The sequence below is a fragment of the Lissotriton helveticus genome, chromosome 4_1, assembly GCF_964261635.1.
Source record: "Lissotriton helveticus chromosome 4_1, aLisHel1.1, whole genome shotgun sequence".
Classification (NCBI taxonomy): Eukaryota; Metazoa; Chordata; class Amphibia; order Caudata; family Salamandridae; genus Lissotriton; species Lissotriton helveticus.
The window spans coordinates 1786841834-1786859419 of record NC_136063.1 but is presented as its reverse complement, the minus strand read 5'-3'; the positions used below and the strand labels follow the sequence as shown (position 1 = coordinate 1786859419).

General features: G+C 43.5%; 1 protein-coding gene across 2 annotated transcripts in view; it reads right to left on the bottom strand.

The window, feature by feature from the left end:
* The window catches only part of DIAPH2 (diaphanous related formin 2), a 4230744-nt gene that overhangs the window by 3262297 nt on the left and 950861 nt on the right, over window positions 1–17586 (bottom strand). For both annotated transcript variants that reach the window (XM_078688424.1, XM_078688425.1), the window contains one exon: window positions 4289–4428. In XM_078688424.1, the coding sequence (XP_078544550.1) occupies window positions 4289–4428 (140 nt within the window). The remainder of the gene's footprint in view (window positions 1–4288; window positions 4429–17586) is intronic.

The following is a 17586-nucleotide window of genomic DNA, read 5'->3' as shown; positions in this document are numbered from 1 at the left end:
AATAGGAACTATTTTTGCTTATGTCTGGCACTGGCACACGCACATCTCCACCAGTTTACATGAGGTACCGACATGTTCTAAGCCAGGAAGTAAAATATTGTTCTAAGTCCGATATTATAATTATGCATCGGTTCGCACACTTTTGGGGAGGAAAGGAGTGCTGTTATGTCCAGTCATTGTATCATGAAGTTATTTCACAGAGTAGGTGGGTGGATCTGTCAGCTGTTAACTATGCACGAAGGGAAAATATTTATGAAATGCCATAGGTAGATTAAAATGCGAAAAGAAACATCAGACATGGCATGGTTGAAAGAGGTTCTCTCAAACAAACAATTCAGCTGAGGGTGGCTGAGCTCAAAGGTCCTATCTGTGTATTTTTTTGAGGTTGTTGTGCAGAGGTGAGTTCCGACAGTAGCTTACTTCTTGCAGCAGCAAAAAAAGGAGCACGCAAGAAATAAAAATGTGTGGATGGAAAGTCTATCAGAACAAATAAGTGACAATAAACAAGAGAGAGATAAAAAAGGGAAAGAGTGTGTGATTATTTACGCTATGAATATGCCAGTTAAAAAACATTTGGGAGGTGTATGAAACTGTCTGTGTGTATAGGTCTGTGTGTATGTTTATTTCGTCTATTATTTATGCGTATTACATCAAGAGAGTATTTTCAGCCGCAACCATGGTGTAAATATCTAATTTCCACAATTTTAACAACCTTTGCTTTATTTAATTGATTTATCATAAAAGCAAGTTATTCTGCTTCTTTGATTTAATGGATCATTTAAGGATCCACTTTTGATTAAGGACCTATGAGAGAGCTTCTTTTAGTTCTCCTACTGCACAGGATATGTAGGTCTCCAGGTAAACTATCACATTATTTTCGAAACTGAGCACAATCCGTTGCCTAGCATTTTTAACCTGCCTCATTTATTAATCTCTAGTTTAAACAATGTATGCAATCACGCCTTAAGGCACTTCTGTGCCAGCGTATAGTGGTCGCCCAAGAAAAAAAGAGACTTTTACATTCATTGACATTTTGTCTCCTTCACTAGTTCTCACCTAATGACAGGGAAAGCAAGATCTTCTCTTAAAGTACATTGTGAGGATTTGTATTAGTACAAGACCTTTCAATGGTAACGTGCAGTGCAACGTCATGCCCAGTAAGTCATATTTTCATGTGTGTGGCTGATTGAGACTTCGATGGTGCGCATTATTCTTTCAACCCTACAACATATTAACAAGTCCACATGGAGTGCCCCTACCCAGTTCAAAATACAGAATAAATTATACATCCAAGTAGGAAGTGCTATGCCAGATAACCAGAGATTCTTGTGTGTAGTGCAGCTAAGAGAGAACAACTTGATATGCAAAGGGTTAAGGATAGAAAGCTATGTCTATGCTACTAGTAATAGGGAGATTCATCAGAATCTGCACAGAAGGGCTGCAGATGCAAGGATGCAAAAATCGGAACACTGAGGAAATATTTCTAGATTTACTAACAAGACTGGGATGCGTTAATTTACATTTGCAGATATTTGTCAAGTAATTACACAACAATCGCATTTTGTGAATAATTAGGAACGTTATTCACTTAGCAACTGATGGCGAAGCTTTAACTACTTGGGTTTAAACATATTCAATATTGTATTTACCTTACTTGGTTTCCCGATAATGGGTGGAACCTCCTTCAGTCCACAACAGAAAAATACACTTCAAATCTCAATAATAGTCGTTAGATCACACTTACCGCTATACACAAGTCTCAGAGAATATGTACACCTGAGCATCAGGGACTTAAGTTTAATATTTGTGAAGATTTATCTATTTATTGTAAAGTTTAAAAAAATAATATGAAAAAGGTATACCTTGGAAATACGCGCATATTGTGCCAACTAACCATACTGCAGTGGATCTGATACAATATGCTAGATCATAAACTGGAAAATCACATTTGTACCATATTTAATTCTTTACAGTGAAAACATTCTACTCCATAAGGAATATAGTACATCCACATGGAATATAGAAATGCAACTATTCCTTTCCTCACCTAGAGAGGGACTTATAGCAGAATTTCACATAAACGCTCAAGAGAAATAAAGAATAAAGTGAAACATAGTGAAAACCCACACAATTATGTTTTGGGGAAAGCCTAAAGGAATGGCCTCTTTCATGCTTCCGTCAGAGATTTACTTTGGCAGACAATCAACTAACCAGGAAAAGTTTCTCATGCACAAGTAAATCACGATCTACAGAGCTGCAAAGTCCATTAGATCAGGATCAGAGAATTTCCATCAGGAGACTGACATTTAGGATGCTTAGAGTAAGTTATGTTTCCAAATCGTTTCCAAATCAGGTTGTCTGTTTACACAAAGTCATTGCATTGTCGTCACCATTGCTGAATCAGGAACAATTCACACCAGAACACTTGTAATAACTCCCTAAAAGTTGTGCAATTCCCTAGTATTTGGCTATGGCCTTGCTTAACATGTTTCCTATGCACATTTGCTACTATAATGAACCCAGAGACTGTGCTTCTACTCTCCATGTGATGCATTTTGTATATATATAAATTAAAATGTTATGTTAGTTAGCAAAAAGCTTCCTACAATATTGTTAAGATTTTGTGATGAAGACACTTATAGAAATGAACTCACAAAAGAAAGAAAATGTATTTTGTACATCTTAAATTAATAAACCTAACTTTTTTTGCTCCACAAATTTTGACCGGTAGGTGGATAGGTGAGAAATTACAGAATTTAGGCATAGCATGTTGGTTAGTACTTTTTTCACAGAAAAATCCAGACAGACATCTAATTTTCACCACTGGAATTCCTCTAAATGTTCAGCCATTTCCCTACTACTTGGGAAAAGGGAAAGCTATCTTCCATCCCTATTAACATTGCAAGATTAACTAGATTGCCTAAAATTCCTAACATGATTCCCAATGTAAAAGTAAAGGATTTTTGACACTGGTATATTGGAATATGCCCAATACGTGTTCATGATCTCAAACAATTGAGGTAGTTTAAAAGGAATGCATTTAAAAATCCGTCTTCCAAATGCGGGTCTTGCTATTACACATTTCCTCAAGAATGCTAATTATTTTGGATTATGTATGTGAGTAATTGGACTGGCCCTGTTCAGGGCTTGTCTGCGTGTAACAGGAATTGCCGGCCCCAATGTTTCGGGCCTTTTGTTTTTTACAACTACCTTAATCCGTGACCCTTTTTTATCACCTGGATTTGTGCCACCCCATGGCCCCCGTAATTCACAAAGCACGCTTCCTCCCCTGAAAAATCAGAGCAAATCAAACATGAGCTAAAAAAAATAACTGGCTCGCCGTGAGACTAGGAGATGCTGAGCAGGAGTCAAAAACTGTTTTGGGCACGGGGCCCAAATAACTAGAGCAGGCATATTTGTCACTATAGATGGACAAACAGCTTTAGGTTAACAATGAACAATAGAATAACACCAGTAATGTTCAACAGAAAATGGCATTGTGGGCAAAGGCAAGGGGGACCAGAGTAATATGTAGGGGATCAGCAAATCTACCACAGGTTTAGGAGTGAGCGGAAAAGTATGCTCGCTCTTTATCCTCCTTAGAATAGTGACTAGATCCCTATTCAATGAGGCTGGGCCACCAATTGTCCCAATAGCAGTTCTCTGGATGAGACCAAACCTCCCAATCTACAAGCCACATCCTACAAACATTGGATTATGATCTACATAGCACTGAAAATAATTATATTGCCTACTGAACATCCTTTTTCTCTTCACTCACTATATTTCTAGAATCGCTTTCAGAAGTTGCAGATGAACAGAACTAGATGCATAGGCATTCATAGAAAAATAAATAAATTACCCTGATTTATCTTTTAATCTGTTCAAACTTGCTAAACATTTTCAAACTCATAAGGAGATTTAAAAAAAATCTAAATCTTTGTCAATACTCTGAAAGTGTTGATTATCAATTTAATTGCATCAACACAGGAAATATACACTTTTTTGTATTCTAAGGGACCTTGTGTGTGACCTGCTATTTCCAGAATAACAAGTTTGGTCCATATTTTGCCCATGAGATAATTCAGGTGACCAATACGCTTGAAATACATAGCATCCTCAGAAAAAAGGTTCAAATATTGTCGGGTTGACAAAGGATTTCATCTCGGATCTTAAAAAAGAATTATTGAATGCACATTGGAAACACTTGGTACCAAAGTATTATTAGGTTCTGAGTTGTGGTATCAAGTAATATAGCAAAGAAACAATGAACAATTATGGTACATACCTCACAGGGTTACTTGTTAAGGAAACTCTCAACGATTCTAAACAGTTCAGCAGCTTGTCCTCAGTGATCCCACTTCTGAGTTCATGGACATATTCCTGTGAAGACAGCGTGAACTCATGCTTGCTGTTCCTGAGGCCTCCCTGTAAATCAAAATAGAAATGTTTTCAATCTAATACAAATACTGTAATACAGTAATTCAGCCACTGAAAGTGTAGTGCACTGGATGCAGGGAGACCGTTCCCGTACTGCTGCACATTACAACAGAGAATGGCATCACAGACCTTACAATACTAATTGCAACACGTGAACTCAATGTATTAGTGTATGTTTGTGTGCTTTGGAGGTTGGGGCACCGCCCTTTCTGTAAGTGAGTCTAAGTGACAAGTTGACTTTTAGAGACAGAGAAAACTGCACCCCAGCAATTGTGTATGGGTCCTAAGGCCCTTTCAACAAGTGCATGTTTTAGCCAGGCTGTCTAACTTAACCTCTGTATCGTGTTACCTCATGCTACATAATGGGACAGCATGTTTGGCTTTGGGAAGAAGGGCTTACTTGCTGTTAGACCTGTCAGCCTTAGGGTGGTCTTCCCCCAAACCTTTTGCCTTTCTCATGTTTGCTGGCCATAGGACTATGTGCCCTTTACCACTGCTAACTAGTGCTAAAAGCTTGTGCTCTCTCCTTAAAACATGATAGAATTGGCTTATCCCCAATTGGCACATAGAACTTACTTGTAAGTTCAAAGCAAAGTGGTACTAAATGTGCCCAGGGCCTATAAGTTAAATGTTTCTAGTGGGCTGGCAGCACAATTTGTACCACCAACTTAAGAAGCCCTGTAAACATGTCTCAGGCCTGCTATTGCAACCAGTGGGTGCAGTTTTAAACTGCCATGTTTACCTGGCAAAATACGCCTTTTCCCAAGCCCAAACCTTCCTTTTAAATACATATAAATCACCCCTAGGCTAGTCTCTGGCCAGTGCAATGGGCAAGGTGCACTGTATTTAAAAATGTAGACATATAGTATTAAATGGCCTGGTAGTGAAAAACTCTTAAATTAATTGTTAACTACTGCAAGGCCTGCCTTTCCCATAGCACAACACTGGAGTAACTTTATTACATTGAATAAGCTGTCATTTCCAAATAGGAGCAGGTACCGATTCATATTTGGTGTCTTTAGAATTGTAAGGAAACATCCAAAGGTATGGTAAAGTCTGATTTTAAAAAACAAGTTTTAAAAAGAAAGGACGCTGCCATTTTCCTGCCTTAGCCATTTAATGCCTGTAGCCTGTCCCTGGGTCACATAACTAGGTGTGGCTTACTGTTGGGGTTTGCATGTTTCTCTAGACAGCCACACACAATAGAGAGTTTAGGTGTGCCTTGGTGGGCCATCACTGGCAGGATGGGAGGGGGTAGCTGGAACTAGCCCTACTTACCTTTGAATTGGCGGTGTCCTGCTTCCACACAAGGGGCTGCATACCCCCCTGTAATTAGTCTAGAGTCAGGTCAGTGATGGCAGGATGCCTCAGGACTTCAACTGGAAACTTCTAGAACCTCCTCACCCACTTTAAAGGCACAACTCTATATAAATACTGGATCTCAGACACCAACTCTTGAGTACACTTCTGGACCTGTGGATACCCTGCCAGGAAGAACTGCTGTGCTGTTGAAAGGACTGACACTCTGCTGGACTGCTGACCTGAAGGGACTGCTGCCCTGCTGTGCTAACCTGATGCCCTCTTGCCTGGGTGAGAAGGACTGGACCAGCATCCCTTGAACCCAGAGCCCCATAGGGACACCAAGGGCTAGTTGGCTGGCATCCTGATCTGAAGCCTCAGGGACATACAAGGCTTTAAATAACCCTGCCCTTGGATTTCTCCATCAGCGAATCAGCGCCATAGCTTTAAACTCAACTCAGACAAGACCGAAGTACTGATCTAAGGAAAAAAACATCCCTAAGGGGCCACAGCTGGTGGCCAGCAGAACTCGAACCTACACCTGCACCAACAAACCTTGCACGCAACCTAGGCATCCTCCTCAACAGCGAACTAACCATAAAATGACAAGTCAATGCAGTAACCTCCTCCTGCTTCCACACCCTCCGCACTCTCTGAAGAATCTTCAGATGGATCCCAGTCTACACCTGAAAGGCCGTCACCTAGGACCTCGTCACCAGCAGCCTTGACTACGGCAAGGCACTATACTCCGGCATTTCCACCCAGCTCATCAGGAGACTACAGACCATACAGAACACTGCAGCCAGACTTATCCTGGAACTCCCCAAATGGACCCACATCACCCCCAACCTCAAAAACCTCCACTGATTCCCTATTCAGAAGAAATGCCAATTCAAAATCCTCATGCACACTTACAAATCCCTACATGATCAAGGACCGGCCTACATCAACTTAACTTCTGTCAACCCGCAATACACCTATACTGCTCTTCATTAGCCCTTGCGCACACACTCGTACCTGACGCAGCGGTGCCCGTTCCTTCTCCTACATTGCCGCAAAGACCTGGAACAACTGCTCCTCAAGCTTTGAACAGCACCTTCCCTGCTGGTGGACTTTAGAAAGAAAATCAAGACCTGGTTTTTCGACAGTGACCTTGCACCCCAGCGCCCAGATACACTGAGGGGTGACAGTGCTGCTAACTACAAATACTGATTGATTGATTGATTGACCCTGGGAAGTGGTGCGACCCCAGTCCTGGACCCTTGGCAGTGGGCCTGAGGTACTTACAAACCTCTGTGTCTCCAGCGTAACTGACGCACAGTCTCTGCTGTGCAGTGTAACCTCGAGCAGAACCAACACATCACCGCTGCTGCGTGGATTAAGCCTGCTGCAAAGACTTGCATCACCTCCGCAGCCTCGTCGGAACAGTCACTGTGCAACACATCCTTGCCACGGGCCCTAGCATCCCTCATCTAAGGAAGCCTTGACGGTGACACAGGACTCCGCATTGCAACTTCTTGGAACCAAAGTTTTGCACCGCATGCGCAAAGCATCCTCGATGTTAGACTTGGAATTGCAAGCCCTCGTCGACAGGATCCTCCACAACTACGCAGGACCTTGCATCACATCCTTGCCACACGTCGGAACAGATGCATCACTTTGGCTCTGTGATGCATCTTCGAGTTGGATCGTCGCAATCCTCTGCTAACAAGGATTTAAGGTACTTTGTTCAGTGGCCCTAACTGGGTCCCTGTAGCCGGCTGTGCGCGATCGCGGTCGGTCGATCGCGGTCGGCTGAACTTGTGACTTTGTCCCGGTCCCGCATGACAAGATATCGGCAGTTGGCATTTTGTGCTTTTTGGTGTTATTTCCACTAAAATCTTAAAAATTGCATATCTCTGGTTCTACTGATTGGATTTTTGTTGTTTTAGTCTTGATTTATTTGATTAACCCCTTCCGTGCTCCCGTCGACCGCTGGCCGTCGCGAGCACTACCTCGCTGGTGCTGCGAACGGCCAACGGCTGACGCGGCCCCACTCACTCCGTGGAACGCCCGCACTGCGGCGAAATAATCGCCGCGGTAAACAGGCTTTTGTGTGATTCACAAGTTTTTACTGTTTGGAGTGGTGCATGAATACTTTATACATTCCCTCTAAATTAAGCCTGACAGCTCTGTGCCAAGCTACCAGAGGGCTGAGCACAGGTTAATTTTAGATTGGCCTGTGCCTCACCCAGTGCTTTAAATGGGCCAGTACTCACAGGTACTCAGTACCAGCACTTCTTATTTTTACCGAGCTGAGTTCTGGTTCTTTTTCACTGCCAAGGAGAGTACCAGTACTCAAGAAATGTAAGCTCATTGCTGCTAGTGCTGCTGAGCTTGAGGCAGAGTGGAGCAGATCTGTCGGCACTCTGACATCCAAAGCGCCTCTCCAGCCCTTAGCTGAGCCACTGCTGAACCATTCAGCAGCGGTTTATTTGCATTATGCACGGGATGTCCGGGTGTTGGGAATATCACTGTCCTGCTGTGTCTGACAGAGCAGGCCCATTCATGCCCTGCTCTGTCAATCACATCTGCACTGTCGCTGGCGCTGCGAAGTAACTAAGGAATAATCCGAACTGAGCCTTTTATGTATTTGTCTGCTTATGTGTTCATGTTTGCCTGATATTGTGTATGCTTGAGAGACAAATGGCATCAGAGAGGAAGAGAATCTGGACACTCAGGGGATATTTGAAAAGAAATGTGTGAAATGCTCGTTTCTGTGTGTATGTTTGCACACTCTACAAGATATGAGGATTGCACTTAAGGCAAGCAAGTAGGAAGAGTATGACTTTAAGAAGCAGCAATTATTACAAAAACAAGAAAACATTAGCATTTCATGCTTGCCCTTCATTTCATGTAATGAGTTCACCCCTTTATTTATATTGATACATTTCTCACATGTTTTGGTATGTCCTGCAAGTGGTGTAGAACTCATTATTAATGATGCTGTGCCAGCATCTCCTTGGTCCTGGGACGCACTGATTATTAGCCTGAAAGTCTGAATAGTCCTGTAGATGGCTGGCTGCATTCAAAGTTTACAAACCTCTTCCACTATGATTTAGGGCTTGTTCTAAGCAAGTCTTCACACCACACCAAAATGAATACTCAATAGAAGTGTCTTTGTATCATGATGTCTCGCTCCGCATCTAACCCTGCCCACTAGCCACACCTTAGCTCAATTTAATGAGTACCTGCACTTATATTTTCCCACTGGCCTCACCCTGACAAGGTTTGCGGTTGCTGCTTCACCAAGGTTTAAAATCCTGTCAACCAACAATCCAACTTCTCACACTGGGTGGCAATGCTCGAATGCTTCTCCAATGTAAAAGTCATAGAAGGGTCCATATAGCCTGATTTTTTTATTGATCAAAGCCGTGCTCAAGGGACTCAAAAGAAGACAGATTACTGTAGGGAAGAACGCATGGATGTCATTTCTCTGCTCCATTGCATATGCAGTTGTGTTAACCAAAAACATGTCTGTTAGCACGCACACAGCAGCCCTGTCTCGTACAGCAATGTGTAAAGACAAAAAAATAAGACAATGAAACAGAAAATATAAAAGTTGCTGGCTTTTCTGGTGGGATCAAAAAGCAGTAGGGGATTACTCATAAAATCTACATGTCTTTCAAATCCTGGCAGCTGTTTAAGAATTGATATCTGCAGAGACAATGACTGACAGGGCAATAAAGATTTCATGATGCCAGTCAGTCTACCTTAGATGGTATTGCTGCATTACACGTGTTGAGGCACAAATCAGGAGCAACAACTGAAAAAGACGTGGGGGGAGGGTGGGCAAGAAAAGTACTTACAGAACTCCTTGCGGCATTATTAACCTCGAGGAAAGAATGCTTTCCTTCTCGAGCTTTCTATAGCGTCCCTCCTCGATACAACTGGGGAAAAAATAACGGCTTGTTGCCGCGGCGAGATGCCATCAACCTGCCGCCTAAAACCGTTCTAGCGCGAGCACCCGAGATTAAATCGCTGCCACCTTTCGGGAGGCACGCGCAGACATGTGCGGCGCAGTGTATCACTTCCCATCAATAGGCTCTTAAATAACCGGCTTTCTTCTACATGCAGGAGAAATTGAAATTGATTCAGCATTATACAAACTGCCCTTTGAGATGCGCGTTATGTCTTATGTGGGCCCCGCAGAATACAAAACTTTCTCTTTGTTCTGCGGCTGTTTATACTTCTACTTTAGAGCACTGATGCACAGCACAATAAAAACAAGAACCATAAGAATGATGATAAAAGTGCGTGTGTTTGCAAAGGTGCACAAAGTGCTATGTTTTGGCAAGGTGGTGCACATTGACTCCGACTACTGATGCCAACATTGGATTGAACCCTGGTGCCACCGCTTGGCACTCAACGCGGCATATTTGCTGACGAGAGGCTAGGAACCCACAAGGAATTACAACTACAGAAAGTAAACCGAGATCTATTGCAGTCTTTACTTTCTGCTTCAGTCACGGCCTCCATCATCAGGGCTAAAGGGGGCAGAGCAGAAGGCTCGAGGGAAGCCAGGGCAGAAGCTGAGAGTGGAAAGCAATGCAGAGAAACCAGCAGGGTGGGAGCACAGGAACACTTATAATACTCATATTTAGAAAGCAATGAATTATGGCAGTGTGGTTCCTTGGATTTTATTTCTTTACACACAAGACAACAGAAGTGATGGTTGAAGGGACTGAGGCAAGGCGGCAGGAGGCTTAGCTGATGAGAGAGCAGCCACGGATGAGTTTGGTATCTACAATTTGGTGGTCTCCGAAGGGGTAGATCACCGCTGTTGATGGACCCCTTCATTGCTGGCACCGTGATATTTATTGAAACAATAATCCAGGAGCAGTTAATACAAAGGAAGAGGCATAATACATCATGCAGGGGTGAACGTCTCAGCACAAACTACAAATCACGATAGACCTGGGCAATAGTTGCCTTCCTGAGCAATGACGAGGCAGCAGCAGTCCATGGATAGCACTGCTGCCAGGGGCACCTTCTGCAACCTAACTCAGATCACCTGCAGACGTCGAGGACGTAAGGACATTCCATGGGTTGAATACAGCCAAACAAAGCAAATTTCACAGGTGTGTGTGTGTGTGGGGGGGAGGGGGGGTAGAGAGAAGACTGGTCACTCAGGTTCACACAATCCGACCCTAATCACATCAACTCAACAAGGTGCATGTGTATGACCACCGGAGAAAGCACACCTAGCAGATCAGGATCAGAGCCTAGAACCAGGGTGTGGTCGAAGGGCAGGAGATACTCACAAGGTGATGCATATCCGATTTAAAGAAAGGAGACCCGAGCACCAATCTCCTGCATCCAGGTGCAACAGGCAATCCACCTCCTCCTTTAAAACATTCTTCATTGACCACACGTGGCCTCAGCACATCAGAATGGACATGTGATACAGACAGTGCAGCACTCCCACACTGAGAAAGAGCTGTAGATCACCCACAGGTCAGTGAAAATGGAAAAGCTTGTGGCTCTGTAAACTCGGTATCATGGCCAGATAGAGCATAGTATTGTGTGCACCTCAATCAGGGGACTCGCAAAATCACTTTCTCAGGAGCAGCGTATACACTGAAAACACACACTTCAGCCACCTGGAAGCCATGCAATGTCCTGGTCGTAGTTTAGCGTTCCTCTATGCAAGGTCATTGCATGTTTGGTGCTGTTCACAAGTTTGTGTGACTGTCACCTGAGCTGTAGATATCAATCCACACAACTGAGTTTGATAGCGTTTTCTTGCGAAAAAAATACAAGAGAACTTGTGCCTAATATGTAATTTAGTATTTAATTGTTCTATTTAGACTATCAGAAAGTGGCTCTCATCATTGCATTCAACAGCTGCCAATACACTATCCATACTATAAGCTGTCATATCTAATTAGAAAGAGCAGTTTATTATGTCTGGCCTAGAGACAGCTTTAGTTGTTGCACCCATGATGTAATCATGAAAACTGGTAAGTAAAATTTATACATATATCGAAACAGATTGGCTTTGGTTCAGCCCCCTTTATCCTTTGGTCTGCCTCAAATTTAGCTTTCCCCAATCACAACATACATCATGAGGAAATGGGTTAAGTCACTTCAGCCATGACATCCACTTAAACAAGCATGGGCAAAACCAATAAGTCTCGGCATTGGCAAAGCTCTGAGCTCTTGGTGTTGTAAATGGTATAGGTCGCATAGGATTAAATACAAAGACATTTTCCGTGGAAGGTCACAAAGAACTCTGGTCTATGGAACATGTACTTTTACGTGCATTACGCAGTTTTAGACTTCTCTTATACTGTATTTCCTCGTAAGGGTTATAATTATCAAATAAATACATAGTGATTGAAAAATAATATATTACATTTTGAAGATTTTGGCTATTGCATGACAACAATAGTATATCGTTATCTGCAGCATTCTTGAATGTGAACACCAATATGGTTGTGGTATCAGAACACGTTTCAGCAGTCATCAATGCTGGAGTAGCTTGTGTAGTACACACAGGTGGGCCATCAGGCTGTTCAGCCATGTAGTCCTACATCTTTGTCGATGCAGAGGTATTCGGCAGGAAGGATGGCTGCTGCGGACTCTGATGAGGAAGAGTATGAAGAGTTGCTGGTGGAGTCTATCCAGTTGTGACTGCTGAGGGTGCCCAATGTGGAACATTTGTGGAAGGGATGCTTGTGCGTGACAAGAGGGGAGGTGGAGTTTGTCATGACCAGGGAAGGGTGGCCTGCCTCTCTTAGAAAGTGCAGGTGGTGGAGTGGGTTGTTGTACTGAGGTAATAAGCAGGGGACTTTTTTCCTGGACCAAAAACATGCCCCAAACAACTGCAGCACTTCATTAAATTTCCCAAACTACTAGTTAAAAGAGATGCGCAGCATAATACTCCAGTGTCATTCTGCTTCGACACCTCTGTGCATCACCACACTGCAGAATGGAGCACAAAGATGCAGTTTTGCATCATCATAACCGTCCAGAGAGCTTTAACCTGCACACCGGGTTGTCTATTGCATATCAACATTTATATGGATCGTACTACACGTATGTGTGTCACTAAAGTGCTTGTGTACATTGGTAGCATGTTCCATCATATAGGGAGTGGTTGGAAGTGTGAACATTGTCCTGAAAAATAGAAAAGTAGTGCAGATACAATGCCCTACCATGCCTGCAGCATATGTTTAAATATAGTAGGGCTTAACACAGAAAGAGGAATGACGTATGCATGCCCTTGACAAATGGGGAGGATGAAAAATGGACCAACGATGGTGCCAGCAAATAAGAAGCCTATGGGTGGGCTATAAGCCCACAATGTAGATACAGCATGTCTCCATTTGAGACAGCGCATGCGCACTATCCAGAGCCAAGACCTAAAAAGGAGGTCACAGCAGATTTTTGAGAATTGCGTGGTTGAATTCCTGAAGTAGTGCTACTTGAGTTGCTGGTACTTCCAGACATTTATTAGTATTAAATTACACTCCCTGATTTTTGTCAGAGGGGGAGAGAGTCTCATGGTGTCTGGAACACAGGCAATAAGGAACCACTAGTCATTTGGCTTCATTTCAGCTCTGTAGTAACCCTGACCTTATAATGTGTGGAAGAAAATCTGTCACATGGGATGAGTATGCCTTAGCAAGTACCCACCTACAATTGCAGCCCCGCAAAAACTTTTGGGATGGCAATACTGAATCCTGGTCCTATTGGCCAATCACAATATGGGCGTTGAGACCCCCACCTCCAATGGTGAGCAGCACCACAATGTATCCACACCCCAGGTGGCAAACCCCTGGAACAATGCCGGGTTCTAACAGTTCGCTTGCCTAGGCAGGGCAATTTATGAACAGCACACAACTAAAAATGTTTTACTTCTTTATTTCCGATAGTTGATTTATAATGTGGTGCACCACATTATAGCTTTAAATGGCAGAGGCCATCATTTCATTTTGTATTCCAGTGATAAGGTAATTTCCCTATTCCGTCTGCTTAAGTATCCAGATACTGTGAAACAAACTAGTACTCGCAGCTGCTTTTTTTAGATCAATCACTTTCAAACCTGAACAAGAATGGTAATTTAGGACTGAGAGCCTGGAGTAAAAACAGAACACTGAGCCAGCTCGCATTATTGATTGGCTAAAATACTCTCTGACACCCATCCCACACATCCATGCATGATTTTCTCCTGGATTGTTTTAGCATTTTATGTAGCGTAAACTCTACCCAAAGGTATTGGAGTGCTTTACATGAGCACCAGTTACATTACACAAGGACACATTCATTTTTGGTAGGCATGGGGACATTAAGTTGTTTCCCCAGAATCACAGGATGTTGAGCTGATGCCGAGACTCAAACCTGGTTCCACAGCTATAAAGTCCCAAAAATAAAAAAGTAGTCTGGAAACAATGCCCTACAATACCCGCTGCATATGTTTAAATGTAGTTGAGCAGTGCACTCGGGGAGGGGTAAACATTGGAAAAGGCATGACATATGTATGCACTTGATAAAATAGGGAGCACAAAAAATGGGGTGACGACGGTGCCAGCAAATGGGAAGCCAATAGGCGGGCTGTAAGCCCACAATGTAGATACAGCATGTCTCGGTTCGAGACAGCGCATGCACACCATCTAGAGCTGAGATCTAAAAAAGGAGATAACCTTTACCACGCCGTCATTACCACGCATTACTATTACCACACATACCTTTACACCGAAAATTGAAGTATATCGCAGGTAAGTGAAACCGCTTTATTTTTTCATTGGTAGTTATAGTTAGGACCTAGTTTCCATAGGGAAAGTGTTTTTGACGTGCCTACATCTTTGGCACAGTTAAAAGTGTTCAAGTGAGTCTTATTGTGCATCAAAAGTTTCAGAGTGATCCATTAAGAGGGGGTCTAGAAAAGAGGAGGGAAGTAAAAAAAAAAGTGTACTTCCCATGATTAGTCCCATAGAGAGTTTAGACACAACTACAGCCTGAACCGCTGAATGGAATTACACCAAACTTGGCAGAACAGCAGTTCTTTGTCGAGAAAGCGCCCTTTTTGTTATTTTATATTTTATTTTTTTATTGACATTTTTCAAAGAGAAAAAAGCATTGCACAACACAACAGGCCAGCATAATATCAAATCCATACAGGAGTTTACATAGTCATTGTCTATACTGTACCTTACACATCAGTATTAATACACACCCCATCTGTCCACCACTAATGGAAAGACATATGTACATCATGCATCCAAACGGTTTTAAAAAATGCAGAAAGAGACTGACACATTAAAATCACATTACATAGTATCACCAAGAGGGTCTACGACATCCCCACCTCAATCCATCAAATCCACAGTATCCAGAAGTCGGGAGGGCGAACAGGCTCCGAAAGAGGCGGATGGCCACATCTCTTAATATCAATGCCTCAGTCTGAGTTTCGCCCACATGTGCCCCTTCAGTAGCTTCCTGTTGACTCCGAGCCCAGTCCAGGAATGGCTCCCAGATGTTCCGAGGCCTAGAAGTCAGGGGCATAAGCTCCCAGAATGTGCTCAGCTGTGTATGACCATATATAACATCAGTAATCCACCCCTTGATGGAGGGCACCCTTCTCCTGCCCCAGTGGACTGCAACTTGCTATTTAGCGAACAGTAAGAGGAGCGCATGCAATTTAAGCAGCTTGGCCGGTGTGTCCTTAACGTAGACTAATAGGCCTAAAGTGGGGGACGGGACATCTGATGTGCCAAGAATTTGATTCACTGAGGTGAATATGAGGGACCAGAACTCAGCAACTCTGGGGAAGTCCCATGCTACATGCAAAAACGTGGCACAAGAGTATCGACAGCGGCAGCAGCTATCATCTTCCCTAATTCCCATGCGATATAATGAAATGAAATGAAAAATTGCATTTGTATAGCGCATAACTGCCCTGGGGCCTCGCAGCGCTTTATAGACTTACAGGTGTTCTATAAAATCTAAGCAAATATTTTAAGTGAATTAGTCGAACCTTGTAATTAGGGGATAACTCTGTAAGCTGCCCACAGCAGAAATCCCACTGGGCGTCAGTCAGCGGAATAAGGAGTTTGCTGTTCCAGCTCTGCAGGGATTTAGGTGTCACCAACGGGGCAGTATGTTGCATATGTGTTTACAGCCTTGTGATGAGCTTACGAGGAGATGGGGATTTCAACAAGTTCTTCAGTGCAGGCAGAGGCCGAGGGGCCAATGGGAACCCCTCCCAGAGGGCGCGGCAAGCAACTTATGATAGAGGAATAGCTCAGCGAATGGCACCACCTGTCCTCCATCCGCCTCCGGGGGCGATCTGAACGTGTCTCCTGGATACAGGTCGGCAAGGGTTTGAAGTTTCATCTTTTGTTCCAGTGCTCTGCTGACACCATCTTGGATGCAAGGCAGCATTGGGTTCTGCGCTAGGGGAATGGAAGGGGCATATAACACCGGAATATTCGCTCTCTTTCGCAACTCATCCAATGCCCAACATGGTGTCCCAGAGGTGTCTATATCTCCATGAGGGCGATGCGACTTTTGGTAAATTGCCACCTTTAGTGGGACAGGAGCCATGACATCAGTCTTGACTGCCACATGAGGCTGGAAGGGCGTCGGATGGACCCAATAGTACAACAATTGAGCCTGGGCACATAATGCATAAAGATGCATGTCTGGGGCGCCTAGACCACCCTGCTTCAGCAGGAGTGTCATCAAATCCCATGATGTTCTAGCCTGCCCAGCCGACCATACCAGGGAGATCAACTGCGACTTTAGGGTGTTAAAGAAATGCTGCGTAAGAAGCATTGGTATGTTAACAAATAGGTATAAAAACTTCGGTAACATTACCATTATAGCCAATGCTATCTTTCCGGCCAGAGACAGTGGCAACCCAGACCATATTTTAACCTTCTCTTGAGATAAAGCCATTCACCCTAATTCAAGCGCTGGGCAAGGTGTGCAGCAGCCTAATACGGTCAATGAAGAGCGGGCTAAATCCCATGCGACCTAAAATTGCAAACATATATAGCCATTCGGGGCTATCAAACGCCTTTGTGGCGTCTAAAAATACAGCCGCGGCTCATACGTCTGGGTGTAAATAATGCAGCACCGAAAATATAATACGCAAATTGTGAGAAGTCGACCTCCCGGGAATGAATCCCAACTGCTACGGGAGTGCAATAATGGGAAGTAGGGGCTGCAATCTATTTGCAAGAAGCTTAGCCAAGATTTTAGCATCCACATTTATCATCGATAGCGGCCGGTATGACCCTTTTTGTTATTTAGTGTAAATGTGTTTAGTAGTTTTGAAGATAGTAAAGAAAATGCAAATGTGTCTATCTGTGGTGATAAGTATTCACCACTATTTTGTGACAAATCACGAATACACATGCAAAAAGGAAGACAAATTGGCTGGCCTCAACCTGTGTGGAAAGTTGTGCCCGCCGTTTTAGATAATGGGACACAGTCCCCGGGGCTGAAACTAAAGATGAAAAGTGGTATAAGGGGTCACGTTACAGGAACCCAAACCTCATGGCTGCAATATAGGGGTGTTTCAGATGCCCCTTATGTGTTAAATATGTTGAAAAATGGTTTCCTTCCCCCATGTGTGATATTCGCGAATTCAACATGATACTGCGTGCTGCTCCCCGTGTAACCTTGCAATGAATTCACAAATATTGAGCAAAAAAAAAGAATACATTCACATCACTCACAGATGCACTCAGACACACACACACCCACTCACAGACCCATTCACAGACGCACACATCCACTCATGGACCCACTCAGTGACTAATGCACCCACTCCCAGATCCACTCAGAGACTCATGG